At 37.3% G+C, this 21,228-nt stretch overlaps 1 protein-coding gene across 3 annotated transcripts in view; it reads left to right on the top strand.

The window, feature by feature from the left end:
• RAMP3 (receptor activity modifying protein 3) overlaps positions 1–21,228 on the top strand; it is a 68,057-nt gene that overhangs the window by 29,935 nt on the left and 16,894 nt on the right. For all 3 annotated transcript variants that reach the window (XM_072649265.1, XM_072649272.1, XM_072649255.1), the window contains one exon: positions 15,440–15,572. In XM_072649265.1, coding sequence (XP_072505366.1) covers positions 15,440–15,572 — 133 coding nt within the window. The remainder of the gene's footprint in view (positions 1–15,439; positions 15,573–21,228) is intronic.

The raw sequence follows: 21,228 nt of genomic DNA, 5'->3' as shown, positions 1-21,228 counted from the left end.
CATATTACAGTGGGGCTTCCCTTTTGGAACCAGTAAGACTATATGTCCCCAAATTCCTTCCAGTTCTCAAATTCTGTAATTTTATGGTTATCCAGTCACTGCTTGAAGACCTACAGTGATGGAAATGTAATTCCTACAACATAATGTTTTAAAATTTTAGAACTTCTATAAAAGTTCACTTGACTATTTGCATTTATGAATTTTAAACTTACCTTTTGCCTGCATTTACCGACCTGAGCTCTCTGACATCCTTCTTTCTCTTTGTTGTGCTGGCAATCAGAACTAGATCTAGAAACATGAAACTTCTATTGGCACTGAGATTTGTTTGCACATATTACAGAGTATGGTTGCAATCTATTACTTTTATTATCTTTTCCTACTAACTTCTTCATGTTTGTTATTAGTATTGTCAATCCTTCTTCCCAGGTCTTGACAGAGAGATTTGTCACAGTGTTTGGATAAATATTCATATAGTGTCTATTACGTTTCTGGAACAATTTGGTGCTGTGAAGAATACAAATAAATATAGCATAGAGTCTTAGAGTGGAGTAAGCCTCTGAGATCATCTGCTCCTTATAAGCATAGCTAGGTGGTTCAGTGGTTAGAGTGGGGGGGCCTGGAGTTAGGAAGACCTGACTTCACATCTGCCCTTAGATGTTGACTTGCTATGTGACCTGAGGCAAGTTACTTAACCTTCCTCTGACTCATTTTCTTTATCTACAAAATGGAAATAATAACAACACCCATTTCGCAGAGTTGTTAAGAAGATAAAATAGAATGCTTTCTATAAAATATATATTTATATAACACATTTTGCAAACCTTCAAATACTGTAAAATGCTGTTTTACCCATTATTTAAATAATTCCCTGTCATTTGAAACAAATGGGAGTGTTACTACTATCATATTAAATTTATTATATACTTAAATGTAATCTATATGTAATCGAGATTTAGTGTCATATACTCTTTTCTGTTATTTGTACATAGAAGAGTTTGTGTTTATTGATGTTTGTCAAGTTCATAAGAAAAACAAAAGCATTTTATTAGAATTAGATATTTTCATTGTTAATTCACCAGGTAGTATAATTTCCTTACAGAACGCTAAGTCAATCATTAAAAAATCCCAAACCTAATCTTCCCCCCTACATGCTAGGAATCTGACTTGTATAGGAAAAGTGTGGATTGGTTTTCTCTTACGCCATCGTAGAATAACAGCCTGTCTTCTTTTCTTTACTTCGAGCATCAGGGCAGTGTGGGGATAGTCTGCACCTGTTGGGGATGATCTGGGAAGCAGAGCACTCACTTCTAAACTTCCATCATATCACTTCTTTCAGAAATATAGATAGAAGTAACACATATGGAAACCAAGTGTGCAGCCTCTCGTGATCTCTACTCATGCAGTCTTTGGTGTCACATAGGGGAAAGATGCCAAGTTTGTATTTGCCCTCTGACAGGCACAGCTCTGTACTATGCAGACATAGGCAGCCAGACTTCACAGAAAATTATTCCTAAAGTTGCCCAAGGGCTACAAGTTCAAACCAAATGGTTGTACCATAGCTTTTTTTTTTTTTGTTAGAAATCATACAGTTTAATGTGAGAGAAATGAGGATGAGGATTGAAAATATGAAAGAAAATTGGAAAGATGCACAGAAGTAATGTAAAGAACCAAAACAAAAAGAATTACCATCTAAAACTTTTATTTAAAATAAGATTGCAGCTCTCTACAACAGGCTTCATGTACCACTTCCATTTCTAGCCCCACAAGCAGTGTCTTTCCTGATTATGTATGGAAATTGGTGGCATTTTTATCTGTAATGGAAGACTGAGGTAGTGATTGGGACTGAGTAGCTAGGTGGCACGGTAGACAAAACACTGGCCTGGAGTCTGGGAGGCTCATCTCCCTGAGTTCCAATCTGACCTCAGGTACTTACTAGCTGGGTGACCCTGGGCAAGTCATTTAACCTTTTTGCCTCAGTTTCCTCATTTGTAAAATGAGACGAAGAAGGAAATGGAAAACCACTGTAGAATCTTTGCCAAGAATACTCCAAATGAGACCATGAAGACAGACTTGACTGAACAACAAATTCAACATTTATCATCAGTTTCTTAGCTGCAGACATAGAGATCATACTTACCATGTTTGCAGAGGACACAAATCTGGAAGAGATAGCTAACATTTTGGACAACAGAATCGTGATTAAGAAAAAAACATCAGCAGTCTGTAATGCAAAGATTTCAAGCAGAGGTGGTGGTTTAAAGTCCTGAACTATGGTTTAACAAAATTAGTTGTGGCAGTACATGTCAGGGGAGACCAGTTCATGTGAAAGAAGATTTAGGGAAGATAGTTGACCACCAGCTTAGTATGAATCAATATGACAAATGTTCTTTGACAGACAACAACAACCTAATGTAACCACTAATACAATCACAGGGTTCATTGGTATGAAATGACCAGAAATAATAGACTAATTATATTCTTTGCTGGTCAGTCTAGTTTCCAGTGATGCAATGTGGTATCCACTTTTAAGAAGGACCAGCATCAAAGCACACATCACCTGGAAGAAATATCTTACTAAGTATTTGCTGCATTGGTTAAAATGGTTGAGTGTTTAGGAACTAGGCAATATAAGGAAGGGGTGAATCCACTGGTTTGTTTAGCTAAGAGAAGGGTAGTAGAAGGAGAGGCATTTTAGTTGTCTTCCAGTATTTTATGGGTTATGATATAGAAGAGGTAGTTGACTTGTCCTATGTTTCTCCAAAAGAGTGGAAACTACAGGGAAGCAAATTTTGACTTAATATTAAAAAGACATTTCCAACAATTAGAATTGTTTGACAATGGAACCTCATGAGGTAGAATTCTCCATGATAAATGGCATCTTTATGGTGAAAGCTGCTGAAGGTATTCATTTTGGCATACATTACATATGCCATATACAAAGAACAGATGATAGGATTGTATATGACACTAAGAATCTCTACTGCATATATTCTGAATATCCTATTCTGTGTATTTTCTAAATGTTTCATTGACAAAATTCTTCCTTCCTTCCTTCCTTCCTTCCTTCCTTCCTTCCTTCCTTCCTTCCTTCCTTCCTTCCTTCCTCCCTTCCTTTCTTTTTTTCTTTCCTTCTTTCATTCATCACTGTCTACCACTTCTCCCCATGTCAAATAAAAGTTCTCTCTCATAATGTGTGTCTGTTTTTCAAAGGATATTGTCTACATCCATCATCCCTTGGATCCTCAGGAATTCCAACTGTATAAGATGGAGCAGGTGGTATTGTTCCTATTTTATAAATAAACAAATGGGATAGGGTTTAGTGACATCCCCAAACTCACATTACTGGTATAAGGAAGAGGAAGAAGAAAATCACATTAGATTTCAATGGAAAAATTGTTTGACTCTTTAGGGATCTCAAGTTGCTTGTTGTTGCAAAAATATCTTTTTAAAAAAGAAAGTACCATTATTCTTCTGCTGCAAATGACAGAATTCAGTTAAAATTTCAGGCGACATCAAGGGCAATGGAAAAATACGTGGTGGAAATAATATGCTGAAGCATTTTACCAATGATGGTTTGCATTCTTGAAGAGGTTTAGGACACCATCAAGGAGGATATTCATGACTCAAAAAAGAAGTGAGCCAACCTTGTAGTGAGAATGAGTAATAACAAATGGGTAGACTGAGTGTTTTGGTTTTTAAGAAATATTATCAGAGCCCCAGGGTAAAACCTCCAATTCAGTGGTGGATCTTCTATGGAAAGAAACAAAAAATAATTATACAAGTCAAGAAGGTGTGCAGGAATTTCTGTCTGTATTAGTAGACGAGGCCAACACACTGATAAGATTACGGATCAACTGAACTACCCAAAGATTTGAACAGTGCTTTGTAGCTTGTAAATATGTTATCTCATTCAGTCTTCATGACAATCTTGTGAAACAAATAGTGTAATTATTCTGATTAGGAAACCAGCTTGGAGAGATAAAGTGCTTTGCCCGAAGTTACAGGATTCATTTAGTGTTAGAAGTGAAACTTCAACCCTGCAGTAGCAATGTATTAGGACAGTGAAAGTACCTACTGTAGATTTTCTTCTCCAATGGTGTTAGGTGTCACAGTGGATAAACTCTGGGTTTACAGCCAAGGAGAACAGAGTTCAAATCCTGTCTCAGACACTTGCTAGCTATTGGACACTGGGCAAGTCCCTTACCATCTGTCTGCCTTGGTTTCCTCATGTGTAAAATGAAGGGGTTAGATTCCAAGACCTTTAGGGTTCTTTGCAGCTCTAAAGCTGTGATTTTGGTTTTAAGCATGCTCCTAGGATACTATGAGTTGAATTATTCTACATATAACTTTTTATTGTTGGTCTTGTCCGTCACAGGTAGCAGAATCACGGACCAACTTTCTTATGGAAATTGTGCCTCTTTCCCTTTGTGTGCATGACAGCCTCCTTCCATTTCCTTTACCTGGCTTGGTATCAATTTGTAAATCAGATTTGGGAGAAGAACAATACTTTAAAATATTAAGAATTAAGTTGACATTTCAGGACCTAGATTTTTTGTGAGTTCTTTTTTGATTGCACCTAGATGTCATCTTTTTTTTTTCATTTTATTTGAAGTTTTCATTAAACCTGAAAATTAGGAAGGGCCCAACCACAGGCATGCTGAAAACTTGAAGTTATACTTTGATTTTTCTGGAACTCAATTTTCCATTTTTCTAGTCTTGGATAATATCTATATTTATGCTGAATTCTCTTGAATAAATTTCTAGAGTCAGAAGATTTGAGTTCAAGTCCTTACTTCACTGGTTGTATGATCTCATGCAAATCACTTCCACTCTGGACTTTTCACATGAAAATATTTGAAATTAAAGAACTAGATTTTCTCAAAGGCCCTTTCTGATTCTGAAGTTTAATAATAACTAATTACACTCATTACACTAATAATAACAAATTAATGGTGAATAATCATTTTAAGTGAACAGCTTCTTGGTATTAAACTTGAAAAATTTGAAAAGTCAGACCTAGGCTTTAATAACATGCCTATATTTAATGTTCATCCCCCCTCAATCTTGTGATACTAAAATTTTAGGTGTTTCAAATACTGTAATTACTAAGGCTACAAGTAGCGAATCAATGATTTTCTTGAAAAAAAAAACAACATGACCAAGTCAATACTGCTCCCCTAAAAAAGCTGTGTTTCTAATTATTTCAATAATTGCAAATGTAAGAAAACTAAATGAATCCAGAACTTTGAGATGAGACAGTTACAATGAGCTTGGCTTATTTCTGCATTTTCGGAGCTTCTCTTTCATTTTGTGTGTTCCTAAGAATAATGGAATGTTTCTCACTCAGAGAAATACCATCCAGTTGGCAGATTCTCAGGGATGATTCTCTTCATCAATAGGCTAAAAATATTCTCCTTACTCTGGTTGTTTGCTTCTCCACACTGCACTTTCATTGTCTTGAAGCTATCCATTTTTAGACAGACATACTCCTCTGGGAGAATTTCTCTGTTCAAATTCCAGCTCAGTTCTTAAGACCAATGGTCTCATAATTCTGACTATCTTCTTTTTATCCTCCAGGAAGCTTTGTTATTTAAAATAATTAATTTTTGAAAATTTTTTTTTTTGGTTTTCTTTGTGTCTTTTCTAGGAACACTGAGCCTATACGTCATTCTCTTGATATTTATTGGGTTCCTCTCTTGTAAGGGTCAGGGAAGTGAGAGAAGAAGACCATAAGGAAGAATTATTCAAGTTCTACCCTTGGAAGTCTTTTAAAACTAGTTGGAAGATTGTGAACTGAAAAAATGCTAAACTGAGAAGTGAGTATTAGACAGTAAGTGCACAGGAATGGAGAGAAGGGAAAAAGTCTCTGTGAGCTAGGAAAGGTTCCAGTGGGCTGCTGTGGTCAGGGAAAGAATCACAGAAGTTGTGTGACTTGAGCTAGACATTACTAGATGGTTAGGTGGAGAATAAGGGTTAGTGAGAACAGGAGAGAGGTATTTGTATCTATCCCTTTAAACTATTAGCTCAATTAGGATGAAGCTCGTGACTCATCTAAATTCAGTATCTACCCTGATATGCAAAAGATGCTTAATAAATAATTGCTGTATAATTATAACATGCAGTTATATAATATGTTAAATAGAAGATCTAATGTTATGTGATGTATTATGTAATTGTCATAAAGCAATACTTATTAAATAATTATATATGGTAACATTAATAATGATGATGCAACACATAATAATGATGCAATGTTGTAGAGAGCTTTAAAATTTACAGAGCACTTTCCTTATAATGACCCTGTGAGGTCGGCAAATGCAGTTATCTAGGAAACAGAGGCTTAGAGAACTGAAATGAGCTTCTCAAGGTTACACAGCTAGTAAATTTCAGAACCAGGATTTGAATCCAATCACTGTGCTCTTCCACGCTGTGTTGAATTTGTGTTGAATGAGTAAAAGTTTAGCATCATGAAAACACATGGCACATTCAGAGTACAATGAGTAGATAAATTTGACTTGAAACAGAATTTATGTCAGGAAATGGGGAGACAGAGATTTAATTAGAAATTGGACTAGATTCCAAATTCCAATCTCAAGAGTTTGGACTTGATTCTACAGGTAATGGAAAATAATTTTGTATTTGTGACTAGGGCACTGATGAGATGACAGTTGGGTTGGGGTTATTTTTGGTGACAGCTTAAATGGAGAGAATTTGCATTCTGTTACAGATGAAGAGTGAATTTCCTCATCTTAGCATTTATGATAGGAACAAGAAGCATTTATGATAGGAATAAGAAAACATCTATGGTGTTCTTAGAGGCAGCTAGGTGGTAAAAAAACCAAACTAACTCCATTTTGTGAACAGCATCCATTTTGTGACTTAAAGTTCTATATTCCTGTGAAAGCTTTGTTCATATGATTTCAGGGAAATACCACAAAATTTTCTCTACACCTTGTGGTTAGTACCTTTTATTTTTGTCATTCTCTGGCCAATCAGAATGAAGGAATGCCCTTGTTGCTGAAGATTATGTAACTCAATATATTTCTTTTTTTTAACTACAAGAAAGCTTTGTTATCTATTATTCAGTGGTCTTGTGTTTACTGAGGGGCCTCGAATCTATTTTGTTATGTAACTGTATGCCTTGCTAATAAATCAGTATGTTCAGGTTTAATTATCTCAATCTTATTAATTTCACTCATGACAGTTGACAAGACAGCCAGGCAGTTGAGAGAGTGACCCTGGCCTCCAAGATAGCCTTTTTAAAGAACCTCTTAAGAGTGCACTAAGGAACTTCTCCACGGAGGTCTGCAGTGGAAGTTGGACTCCTCTTGACCTCAATCTCAACTTTCTAAGCTAAGGGAAGCCTCCAAATTAGTGGGGGAGTTCCTTAAGGGGAAAAAAAAGCCAAGGCAAGGGGCTTAAAGGAAAAGTAGAAAAATGTCTCATATTTTGGGGCCATGGGAAAAATGCGCTCCCTGTTCAACTGGGAATAACAAAACAGTGTGTGTGAAATTTGTTCTAAAATTGCAAGAGATTCAGCTGACAAATATTCTGGCTTAAATTTCTTATTTTAAGTTACTGTATATTAAAGACATTGAGATTGTCCATTGAACAACCCCATCCCTACCAAATGAATTATTGGTTTTGCTGGGATTCCCTGTCTAAAGGACAATGCCTTCTGCTTCTTAAAGGGCCACTCCTATCTGTCAAATGAATGATTTTGAGATTGTTTTAGAAAACTGTGCATGCTGACTTTTGATTAAATTATCATTGGGAGATGAGAAGGAAAATTTTGCCAGAAAGCACATCTATGTGACTGTCCTATTTGCATTATTTGTGATAAATGCTATGAACTTCCTGTGCCTGATCAATTGAAGGAAAAAGAATGTATTTTTATGAGGAACTTTCAAAGCCTTCAAAAAGGAAAGTCTCTATCTTTGTCTCTCTGCCTCTCCTCCTTTTTTAGCTCTGGCTAAGTTGGGGAGGCAAGCAAGAGACGTAGATAAGAAGGAAGGGAATCTGTCCTAATCTGTAGGAATTTATGGTATTATAAAGTAATCAGAGACTAAATTTGTGATTGAAATCTAATTTCTCAACTGTGAATTTCCAAATTGTGGTTTGAATATTTTTTTTTATAAATGCTGAATTGTTTTGAGTGAATTTTGAGGTACTACTTTATAGAAATTTATTTTAAGGAAAAATAAAAATAAGATGCTCTGAAAGTTACATGAAAATAGACCGAGAAAAGAGAGAAGTTTTTAAATCAGGGAGCAACTTAAAGTAAGTAAAATCTAATTTGGAAGAATGGTTTGTGTTTTTCTTTTGCGAGTGATAGAACACAACTTAATTGTTTAGGTAAACTAGAAGCACTATACATCTAATGCTAAATTGTTAAAGAGAAAAATTCAGTGAAAATGAAGATTAATTCTATAGATAGTTTGGAATATGATTGGGAAGTAAGGACTAGAGGAATTAGGGAAGTTGAAGAACGTAAGAGAAGTATTGTATCAGAATATGAAACAAACAAGACAGATGAAGTTAAGAAATTTGTAGTCTGTTTGCACTGACAGTGTGAGTAGAGGGTTTGAATGCAAAGGGTTTTGAAGTTTTGGAAAGGGAGATTTGAAGAAGGCTTTCGATCTTATTGAGATAAGAAGAATATGAGAAACTGTTATTATTTCTTATGATATGGAAAATATAGGAATATAATTGCAGCATTGAATTATGTAAGGATAGCATACCAAAATTCTGTCTTTGTAGTATGATTAGAAGGGTATATTTTAGTTTTTATTTTTTTCTCTTTTTAAAAAATTGTTTTGTAGTTGTTCCTCTTTTTTAAAAATTTATTTATTTAAGTTTTCAACATTCATTTCCACAAAATTTTGAGTTCCTAATTTTCTCCTCTCCCCCCACCCCAAAATGCTGAGCATTCTAATTACCCCTATCACCAATCTGCCCTCCCTTCTAACATCCCTCCCTTCCCTTATCTCTTTTGTCCTGTAGGGCAAGATAAATGTCTATACCCCATTACCTGTATTTCTTATTTCCTAGTTGTATGCAAGAACAATACTCAACAGTTGTTTCTAAAACTTTGAGTTCCAACTTCTCTTCCTCCTTCCTTCCCCACCCATCCCCACTGGGAAGGCAAGCAATTCAATATAGGCCATGTCTGTGTAGTTTTGCAAATGACTTCCATAATAGTCGTGTTGTGTAAGACTAACTATATTTCCCTCCATCCTATCCTGCCCCTCATTTCTTTTATTCTCTCTTTTGACCCTGTCCCTGCCCAAGAGTGTTGACTTCTAATTGCTCCCTCCTCCCATGGCCCTGTAAGATAGGTTTTCATACCAAAATGAGTGTGCATTTTATTTCTTCCTTTAGTCGAATGTGATGAGAGTAAGCTTCATGTTTTTTCTCTCACCTCCCTCCTTTTTCCCTCCACTGAAAAGTCTTTTACTTGCCTCTTTCATGAGAGATAATTTGCCCTGTTCCATTTCTCCCTTTCTCCTCCCAATATATTTCTCTCTCACCCCTTAATTTCATTTTTTAAGATATGATCCCATCCTATTCAACTCACCCCGTGCTCTCTGTCTCTCTGTCTCTCTGTCTCTCTCTCTCTCTCTCTCTGTGTGTGTGTGTGTGTATAATCCCACCAACTACCCAGATACTGAAAAAAGTTTCAAGAGTTACAAATATTGTCTTTCCATGTAGGAATGTAAACAGTTCAACTTTAGTAAGTTCCTTATGATTTCTCTTTGCTGTTTACCTTTTCATGCTTCTCTTCATTCTTGTGTTTGAAAATCAAATTTTCTTTAGCTCTGGTCTTTTCATCAAGAATGCTTGAAAGTCCTCTATTTCATTGAAAGACCATTTTCCCCTGAAGTATTATGCTCAGTTTTTCTGGGTCGGTGATTCTTGGTTTTAGTCCTAGTTCCTTTGACTTCTGGAATATCCTATTCCACGCCCTTTGATCCTTTATGCAGAAGCTGCTAGATCTTGTGTTATTCTGATTGTATTTCCACAATACTTGAATTGTTTCTTTCTAGTTGCTTGCAATATCTTCTCCTTGACCAGGGAACTCTGGAATTTGGCCATAATGTTCCTAGGAGTTTCTCTTTTAGGATCTCTTTCAGGAAATGATCAGTGGATTCCTTCAATATTTATTTTGCCATCTGGTTCTAGAATATCAGGGCAGTTTTCCTTGATAATTTCATGAAAGATGATGTCTAGGCTCTTTTTTTGATCAAGGCTTTCAGGTAGTCCCATAATTTTTAAATTGTCTCTCCTGAATCTATTTTCCAGGTGAGTTGTTTTTCCAATGAGATATTTCACATTATCTTTCATTTTTTCATTGTTTTGGTTTTGTTTTGTGATTTCTTGGTTTTTCATAAAGTCATTAGCCTCCATCTGTTCCATTCTAATTTCTAAAGAACTATTTTCTTCAGTGAGCTTTTGAACCTCCTTTTCCATTTGGTTAATTCTGCTTTTGAAAGCATTCTTCTTCTCATTGGCTTTTTGAACCTCTTTTGCCAATTGAGTTAGCCTATTTTTCAAGGTGTTATTTTCTTCAGCATTTTTTTGGGTCTACTTTAGCAAGGCGTTGACCTGCTTTTCATGATTTTCTTGCATCTCTCTCATTTCTCTTCCCAATTTTTCCTCCACCTCTCTTACTTGATTTTCAAAATCCTTTTTGAACTCTTACATGGCCTGAGCCCATTGAATATTTATTTTGGATGTTTGGGATACAGAAGCCTTGACTTTTATGTCTTTCCCTAATGGTAAACATTGTTCTTCCTCATCTTAAAGGATGGGAGAAGATATCTGTTCACCAAGAAAGTAACCTTCTATGGTCTTATTTTTTTTCCCCTTTTTTGGGCATTTTCCCAACCACTTACTTGACTATTGGGTTCTTTGTAAAGAATAGGGTATACTCTGGGAATTTGTAAGATCTCAGTTTCTCCAAGGTGGCACAATCAAGTGTGTACACTGGTCTGGAGCAGTAAGAGATTTTTGTGCCCAGAATCTTAGCAGTTTCCTCTTCACAACCACCTCACCTCCAATTCCTCCAAGCCAGCACTGGGGACTGAGATTCAGATAAGCTGCGGGGGCAGGGCCACCATTCAGTGTGAGATAAAGATCAGCTGCCTCATGGCCTCTACACAAGGCTGAGGTAAGAATCAGCTGCTCAGTGCCCCCAGGGGTTTTATGATCCAACAATGGATGTGGGCTGCTGTAGGGGCTGCTGTGGGAACTGCTGCCACCCACTGATGTGGTCTCTGCAGCCGTTGCCTAAGGCTGGAGCTATGGGAAGGCCCTTCTCCTTTCCCGGCCAGCTGAAAAAACCCTGGCACTGACCTTTGGTGCCTGTGAGTTGAGGGATCTGTGAACTGCTTCTACTTCCACCCCCAAGGCCTGTTCTCAAACCAGGCCCATGGCCAAGGCTGGGTTAGGCTCTGCCCTGCTTCTGGTGCAACAGACATTTCCTGTTGACCTTTCAGGTCATCCTGGGCTGGGAATCTCCTCCACTCTGTTGTTCTCTACTTCTGCTGCTCCAGAATTTATTGAGAGTCCCTCTCTACAGGTATTTTATGGGCTGTGTGGGGAGAGCCAGCATATGTGTATCTTTGTACTCTGCCATCTTGGCTCCGCCTATTTGAGTTTTTATGTAGGAAATCTACATTCATAATTAAAGAGAGGTGAAAAATGCAAGACTCACTTTTAAATCTTTGACAGTAGACTAATTAGAAGTTTCTGGCAAAGTATTACCATTTGAAATTGTAAACCCAAACTTGATTTGGTTGAAATTTTTTTTTCTAAATTAGGAAAGTAAATTATGTGGTCTCATTTATGACGAGATGTGTTATCCTATTAGGATAATTGTGGTAAATCAGAATTAAAAGTCAAATACATTGAATCCATGATTCAGAAAGGCCAAGTTCAGGTGTGATCTCAGAAATTTATTGGCTGTGTGACTTCTTGCAAGTTGCTTCACCTTTGTTTACCCTGATTTCCTAATCTGTGGAGGGACAATAGTACCTACCTCTCAGGTTTGTTGGAAAGATCACATGATTGTTAAGAGCTTAGCGCAGTGCGTGGTACATGAAAAACCCTAAGTAAATCTTAGTAAATGTAAGTATTCTATATTGGTCTTGAATGCAATCAATATAGAATGCAGAAGGTGATGAGATGAATGATATTCTATGTAGGATAATTTGGAAATGCATTAGACTCAATGCCAACTGACTAGAAATAAGTTTTTTTTTGTGTTTTAAATCCATGCTGTCATATATGTTCTAAATTTTTCTTTTATTTTGAAATTTAGTGGACCATCATTAGATTAAGGGAGAAGCTGCCTTTCTAGGAGCATTTCTAATACAGTACTATACTGTAACTTCTCTTTTAATCTGGATGCTGTCATATTATGAATTGAACTGTTAAAAGAATTTGGTAAAATGTTTGAAAATGTTAAATATTTGAGATATATTTTGATTTAAATTGTATAATAATAACAATAACAAGTTATTATTGACAGAAAAAGTAGCAGTTATATTAACTGTTACTGTACACCTGAGAGAAACAGTAATATCCTAACCCCAAGCTGTGATTAGGGAAATTTTGCTATTTAAGATAAAATCTCTTAGGACTGTAATTTGATATTGTTTTAAGTTTTGATTTCAGGTATGATTGTCTGTATTGGTATTAAGCCAATAGCCCACCATTCAAGGGGAATATCATATGCACTGAGGTCTGAGAACTGCTACAGGTGGATATCTGTTCTTGGGAAAAGTTAAGGGGAAGAATTTGTATAGATACAGGTAGGATCCTCTTGGCTCAGTTTTCCCATTGTGCTATTTTCCTTTCTGAACAGGAAATTTTCCCATCTGGTTAATTGTGAGCCTGGCTTTTTATTCCCTGTGAATAATGTGGAACTATGCTGTGTGACTGGCTGTTAACTATGCCTGGAACCAAACAGAGCTAAGGAAGTTTTCCCTTTTTATGCTTTTTGTCAGGTCAATCTGTCCTCTTAAGGGGACAGTCTTGATATCATTACAACCATGTCCCTCCTTTTGCCTTTCATACCAAATTTCTATAAACAGGATGGGTGAATAGTGAAAGTTTTGTACAATACTAAATTTATTAATTAATAGATTAATATTAAAACATCTCTGAGTTACTATAATGGGGATGTAAGTATGAAAAATCTTACCATTTCAATCAATTAATTGTTCACATATAAGATTACTTATTCCTTCAGGATGGTTTAGGGATAATATTCTTATATAGAAGAATTTATAGTTTACATTTGAGAGCAGTAGGATCAGTTTCCACATATACATGTATATGTACACACAAACAGAACACACACACAAATACACAATTGGTTTTTTTTTATTGTTTCCAAATGTTTCTAAGGGAATATACAGGTCTTAACTATATTTTAGTAACAGCTTTTAAAACTGGATTAAGTATTTTAATTGCATTGATAATTGAAATTATTTTCCTACTTTGAAGTCTTTATCTGATATAGATTCTTCCTTTAGCCTGTTGATGGCACTGTTCATATCAGATAAAGGGTTCAAGTGAATATAGAATGAGCAAATTGTATGTAAAAAATAAAACTTTTTGAATTTTCAGGTGAATTATGGGTTCCTAATTTGACATTCTTCTTATAGCTGTATTGTTAATAGAATCAGAACCATAAGATTTGAGCTGGTTTTCACCACATGAACTGGTTAGAGGAGGGGGTTATACTAAATTTGCTTTTCCAATAACTAGTTTATGTGGCAGATTTTAGAAGAATTACCTAGAAATCTCTTCAAGTTCCTTGGAACCAGAGAAACTGATCTACTAGCTGCCCTGGATGACATGTAAATCTCTCCTTTTAAATGAGTAAGTGCTTAAATAAGTGATCCATGGGGGACAAGTTCCCCAAGGATCAAAGGCAGGAAATGAAGAACCAGACTAACTCCATTTTGTGAGCAACATTCATTTTGTGACAATCGTCTATATTCCTGTAAAAGCTTTGTTCATTTGATTTCAGGGAAATACCATGAAATTGTCTGTATAACTTGTGGTTAGTACCCTTAGGTTTTGTCATGTTCTGGCCAATCAGAAAGAAGAAATGCCCTCATTGCTCAAGATTATGGTACCTGATATATTCCTCGTTATTAACTATAAGAAAGCAATGTTATCTATATTTGGTGTCCCTGTGCCTACTAATGGGCCTTGGATCCAATTTGTTATGCAACCCCATGCCTTGCTAAAAAATCAACATGCTCGAATTTAATTGCCTCAGCTTTTACCAGTCTCATGTGCTACAGCAGTACCATTGTACTTAGTGGACTGAAGTTGGAATCTGAAAGACCTAGGTTCTTAGTTATGCAACCCTGGGCAAGTTGCTTCACTTCTCTTGGCCTCAATTTTCCTCATCTGTAAAATGTATATTATAAGAACACCTACCTTTGTCAATGTGTTCACTTGGAATTGAGAAGACTTGAATTCAAATACTGCTTCAGACTCTTAGCTGTGTGACCCTGGGCAGCCTCAGTTTCTCAGTTTCCCAATCTCTAAAAGGAGGATAATAATAATAATGCCTACTTCACAGGGTTGTTGTGAAGATCAAATACATTAGTACATGTAAAGCACTTTGTAAATCTCAAAAGACCCTAAATGCTAGCTATTATTATTAGACTAACTTGTCAAAGTTTATTCCTTTTTTTTTGTTCCGAAACAGAAGCACAGTCTTTCCAAGCATAGTGTCTCTCAGGCAGTGTTTTGGAATTCTGATACACTCGCTTGTTCATTTTAGAGTTGAGTCAAACCCTCTCTAAAGCCACTTTGAATTTTAGTGCCTGCAACCCTAGCATCTCTGGTGTTAACTTAATAGTTGTCTCTCGACATTAGGGGAAAACAATTGTCCTGTGGGGAATCGTTACTGAAATGCAATTTCAAGTGGTAATTGCACTTGTAGAATCTGTTATTGCTGTGGTTACAGGGTGACTTCCCAAAAGTCCTCCTTGGATGTCTTGTCATGGTGGAGAAATGACTGTCGTTTTTCTGACTTTGTGACTTTGGAGTGTGAGCTTTGGCAAAGGTCCTGTCAAGTCACAGAGGATTCAAGGATGAGTTGTGTGTCTGTCCCCTGAGTCTAAGTCTGGCTGAGTACTTGGAAATTCAATGGCAGAAGCTTGACCAGGAGGTGGTGATTTTTTCCCAGCCTCTGCAATTCATTAAACTATTTTCTAAAGCACAGAGAAGTTGGTGTCTTCACTGGAGTGTGTGTGTGTGTGTGTGTGTGTGTGTGCGCGTGTGTGTGTGTGTGAAGAATTTTAGATCTTGGACTTATCAGAGTCTTATCACTGGCCGAACTCTATGAGGTAGCTTAATATTTTGTCATTTACCAATGTAGGTATTTATATTGGTACTTACTTTTTTCCAGGTGCTTTTCAAAGAACAAGTGGTTGCAATGAAACACTCATGCTGGAACGGTTGCCTGCATGTGGGAAAGCATTTGAAGACATGATGAAGAAAGTGGACATAAAGAATTGGTGCAACTTGACGGAATTTATCATGTAAGTTCTTTAAATGGATGACAGATTGGAGCCTGTTTTCTTATCTGTAATGCTGAAACTCTTCATGATTGTTTTGGGGCCATGCTCCTAAAATCTTGCCCTAGAGACCCGGATCTTACTGAGTTATTCTTGGATAATCTTATTGAAGTCTATTAGCAAGGATAGGTAGTGTGTGCATTAACTGTCCGTTAACTGAACTATTTATCTGTGAACACCATGGGGAATCACGCAGACCCCAGCAGAGTTTCGCACTCATTTCTTAACTTCATTGTGTTCTGTTGAAAAGTGCTTAAAAAGTGTTCTACTGTAGCAGGGATTTGTAACCAGGAAGGGAAGATAAGTTCTCTTTAAAGAATTGAGTTATTTTTTGGAGCTTTAAAAATGTATTTGAGCTAGAATAGCCTAATCCTGGACATGCCGGCTGATAAAAGGAACTAAGCGTGTAGCCTTAAATGTTTGCTCAGAAAGGAGGGCAAAAACTGGGACCAAGTAATTCAGGAGGAGAAAAGGGGAAAATCATTTTCCTCTTGCCACAAAAAGATTGAGAAGATGAAGATGGAACACACATGGCCTGAACTTTTCTCTTCTTTTATTTCTGCTAAACTATGTCAGGTTGAATGTAAAATTTCCTTCCAAGTGACAGGGCTAGCTGTTTGGATGTTTGGATAATGAGAATGCTGAGCCCCTCCTAGGTGGCCAGTGAAATGGCTCTTTGCTTCAAGTTTTAACCGATATGACAAGAAAAGATAGAAGGGAAATTTACTGAAGTAAATAGGTCAGAGAAAGAATTAAAGATTCTCTTTTGAAAGCTTTGGAAGAGAAAAGAAGGAAATTTATTGCTGTATGGAAGTAGTGAAAAAGGTACCTGATCATTTCTGGGTGTTTGTATCTCTTTAGACAGAATCTAAACCTAATTGTCTATTACTATTATAAATATAGTGACTAGCAAATGTTTATACTTAGTGAGTTAATTTTTTAAAAAAGTATAATTGAATGGAAACTATTTCATCCTCTTTGACTCATTTAAAAATGCCTTTGGTGAACCTAGACTTTGAACCATGAAATTATTAGGCTGCTGACCTTTCAAGTTCAAACATCTAACTAAAGTGATGGTGATTGTTTCATTTACTGTCTGTTTTTGAAGAATTAGGAGAAGGTTTTCTTCAAGTTCTTCTATGGTTATAGAAACATAATTTTACATAATTTTCATCCTAAGTTAAAAAATAACTTTGATATATTCTTTTCTTGTTACTAGGACTTTAATATTTGAGGTTAGGTGTTCAGGTTCAGACTGAGCTTTCACATTGTCTGCTAGATAATCTACTGTTTTTTTTCTAAGACTACTTTTAAGCTGATTCATATGAAGCTAACCAAATCCCTGTGATTTTTTTCTTAAAAGAGTAAATCTACAGTTTTATGCAAGTTGTTTGTTTCAGTTGTGCCCTACTCTCGGTGTCCCATTGGGGTTTTCTTGGCAGAGATACTGGAGTGGTTTATCATTTCTTCTTCAGTTCATTGTACTGATGAGAAAACTGAGGTAGATAGGGTTAAGTGACTTTTCCAGGGTGACACAGCTAGGAATTTTCTGAGGCCAAATTTGAACTCAGAGAGATGAGTCTTCCTGACCCCAAGCTTGGCGCTGAATGCGCTGTACCACCTAGCTGCCCATGAAAGTCAACAAGCCAACAGATATTTATTTATTATGTACTTACTATGTTTTAGGTACTGTGCTAAGTGCTGGGGATACAAAGAAAGACAAAAAAATAGTCACTCTCAAGTAGCTCAGACTACATGCAAACAACCATGTACGACTAATATACATACATACATACATACATACATATATATATATATATAGTATGTATACACATACATGATAAATAGAAGATAATAAATGAGTGGGAAGGCACTAGCATTTAGAGGGATTAGAAAGGCTTTTAGGAGAAAGTGGGACTTGCAATTCCCTAAATCCAAGAAGTAACAAGTCTAGACACCCCCCACCCCCCAAATGGAGGGGAAGGAGCCAACAGTGTCAAGTCCAAAGGTGAAATTAGTAATCGAAACCTATGAAAGATCAATTTGGTCAAGTTGGGAATTGAAAACATAGGTCAAACCAGACAAAGCACACGGACAGAAAAGCTAGGATAAGACAAGGTAAAGAAAAAAAAAGACAGTCACCAAGGACAAAACGGTCATATGACAAGGAGGTCCAGTCAAGACCTCTTCATCAAGGAGCACTGGGGCATGGTTCAGTCATGTCCAATTCTTCATGACCCAATGCATCATAGCACTCCAGCCCCTTCTGTCCTCTACTGTCTCTCAAAGCTTAGTTTGGACCTGAAAGAAGTCAAAAAAGCCAGGATGACTTCTCAGTTATCTGCCTGTAGATGATAGGATATCAGCATGAAGTTTGAGCATTGTTTCCTGTCTCGTGGCCAGCCCAATTCCTTTGCAGGAGAATCACATTATACCAGCTACTGCAGCATGGGAGAGCAGTTCTGCCCACCCTGGCCCAAATGACAGATCTTCTTAGACCTCTTCTTATCTGGGCTGATGCTCCCCTTCCCTCATAATATAGTACCTTGAACACTGCAGACACTTCATAAATGCTTGTAGGACACTATTGACTGTAGTGCTTTTTTTTCAGCACTTTTTGTTGGGTCTGCATCATTCCTTTGAAAATGCATACAAGATACCTATGAAGTAGTTGGAAACTAGTGTTAGAGGGAAGGCTCTAGCAGCTTAGTGGAGGGGACTAGGAAAAGTCTCCTCTAGAAGGTACATTTTGAGCCATCTTGAAGGAAACTAGAGATCTTAAGAGGCACAGGTGAGGAGGGATTGGGGGACAGCCAGGACAAGACAGGAGACAGAGTGTCATGTTTGAGGGACAAGTCAGCAGTGTGGATGGATCATAGAGTGCCCAGAAGGGTAAAGAAGACTATATAGATAGGAAAAGACTAGGCTGTCACATGTTAGTCTCAGAGACAGGATTTGAATCTAGGAGTCTTCCTGCCTCGAAACCTAACCCTGAATTGAAAATGCCAGGCTTTCTCTTGGGAAAATATGGGCTTAATACTCCTAAGAGATAGCAGTACTCAAACACAATAGGCAATATATTTTGATAACAAATCTCTTGAGTTTTTTTCTTTCTCTCTTTCAGATAAATTACTATTCAGGGATGCTACCCAAAGCCCAGCTGTGAAAATATAGGCTTCCAGGACTTTTGATACCAAACCAGACTTAACGTACTATCTAAAACCTTCCTGAGATAAATAATTTGTGTTTATGAAATCACTTTGCCTACCTCACTAAAATCATTTTCTAACCTTTTATGATAAAGTAAATGTGAGGATATTCGTAGGCTTACCCATGCTCTCCTTTGCTAACAAAGTTGTTATGATGTTATGCAGCGCCATGTTCGGTGCTGGGGAATGTTATTTCCAACTCCAGAATGAGCTTTATTTAGAGCAGAGGTCCTCAGAAGATTCATTTAAAGCAATTCTTAATTGTTTGAATTGCAATAATGGAAAGTATAATGGGCCAGACAATTCCTTTCAGTGCCCATAGATTTCCATAGAATATCTGGGCTTATTTCTTCAGGGTTTTCTCCTTGGTATTCATTTTAGTTAATGATGGGGCCAACAAGGCAGTATTGCACATGGCATTTATGTTAAAGGAAACAACGGAATATTCTGTGATTATGGAATTGGAAGAGGTCCCTGCGCGACCAGAGCTGGCACTTAGAGTCCTTGTGCCTTCTCCTAATCCAGGACCCCCTCATCTCGGGCTTTGAGCCACTTGAGACTCCTAGAAGAGTCTGATGCTGGTAATAAATAATTGTGTGGTCAGAGCCACCTGTGGTTGAGGATCACTAAAGGGTAGGAGAGAATGAGGAAGACAGAAAATTGTGAGGGGAGCTGCTAAGGGGATACCTTGGGCCATTCCCTATATACAAAGTGGGGATATAATTTTAGTTAGATGAGATCAGAGTAGAAGGAAGTCTGCTGGGAAAATGGTGAGGTCACAACCTTGGGAGAGTCTTAGAGAGCAAGGCAGGAAGGGAGGGAGGAAGTTAGATTAGTCAGAACAATCATGAACCTCCAGTCTAAGTTCAAACTCCTAAACAACATGTAGGGAGAATGTCAAAGCCAGAACCGTGGAGAAGCAGATTTGATTCAGGATACAAGCTGAGTTCAGAATGCCAGTGGTCTACCAATTGTGTGTGCGTGTGTGTGTGTGTGTGTGTGTGTGTGTGTGTGTATGTGTGGAGGGGAATATTTCAATTAAGGCAGCCTTTCAGGAATGATGAGTTGAACTCCACTTTCTTTAGAAATAATGGCTCCAGGGCTGGGTGGGATTTAGAATTTTTTGGCCCAAAGGGTTTTGTGTGGAGGCTGATCCTAGAGTTCTTCAAGTTTATGTTCAGGGGCTTGGAGATGCAGCTGGAGTTCCGTATCATCATTCATTGAAAGTCAAGAAACTTTTTCCTCCTTATCTCCTTCCTCTTTGTGAACAACCAAAGCAAGTTAAATATTGTGGCCAGGGTCACGCAGCTATTAACTGAGTCTGAAGTATCAGATGTGTTATTTGATCCTGGGTTCAAATCATTCATTTAACAAATGTTAAGCCCTGCCAGTGTATAGAACTCATTGCTCAGCTTTGAGGGAAATGTAAAGTTTAGTCTGCTGACCTGTTTTGTGCTGCTAAGTAGCTTCACTTCCTTGGGGTCATAGTTCCTCATCTGTGAAGTAAAGGAGTTGACTGGATCATCTCGCGTCCCCTTTTAGCTCAAAAATTACATAATTTTGTGATTGTATATCAGGAAAGGACATGTGTAAAATGGGCTATTTCCTGTGATAAATGCAAAGCCTGTATGGGCACATGCCACTTAACAAGGTTGTATAAATTATTGGTTGTATAATTGTGCATTGGTTGTATAAAAATACACCACTTAAAGGGGGGGGCACAGTTATTTCCTTAGGAACAATGATGCAAAGGGCGCAGATTAGCTGAACAGCATTTCAGCAGAGTTTCACAACATTACTATCGTGGGAATTGGTTGTAATAGTAATGTGGTGCATTGGGAAGAGAATTATTTGGAGTCTGAGAACCTGGGGGAAAATTTAGCTCTGCTTCTAACTACTTGTATGACCTGGACAGAGTCAGAACCTTTCTTGGCCTCAGTTTCCTCATGAGGGGTTAGGTTGGGTGACTTCTGTGGTTCCTTTCCTTTCTGGTTCTTCAGTCCTATGACATGAATGTGGTTTGGGACAATCTTAGATCTGGGGTATTGAGCACGAACCTTGCCCTTTACCACCAGAGGGCACTCTTGGATTGCTAAGGCAAAATATGGGCTGAGGATCATATTTTTGGTTAAAGAGATGGCAGAAAGTAGTGGAAATTGTTAAATTAGTCAAATTAGTGGGTTAAGTGGTAGGAAGTAAAACATAGGGTTGTTATGGTGCTTTTATGAGAACAGATCACCAGAACACAAATTGTTGAAAAGTGGAATAAACTTGTAGTTCTCTTTTACTCTTCAAACGGGTACAAGATCAGAAAATTCTCGGTTGGAGGATCATAAGATTTTAAGTTAGAAGGGAACGAGTCCAATTGCTTTATTTTATATATGCTTATATATATATTTGGGATATAGATA

The sequence above is a fragment of the Notamacropus eugenii genome, chromosome 1 (genome assembly GCF_028372415.1).
Source record: "Notamacropus eugenii isolate mMacEug1 chromosome 1, mMacEug1.pri_v2, whole genome shotgun sequence".
Classification (NCBI taxonomy): domain Eukaryota; kingdom Metazoa; phylum Chordata; class Mammalia; order Diprotodontia; family Macropodidae; genus Notamacropus; species Notamacropus eugenii.
Note: the sequence above shows the minus strand (reverse complement) of the source record. Positions and strands in the feature narration are given on the sequence as shown.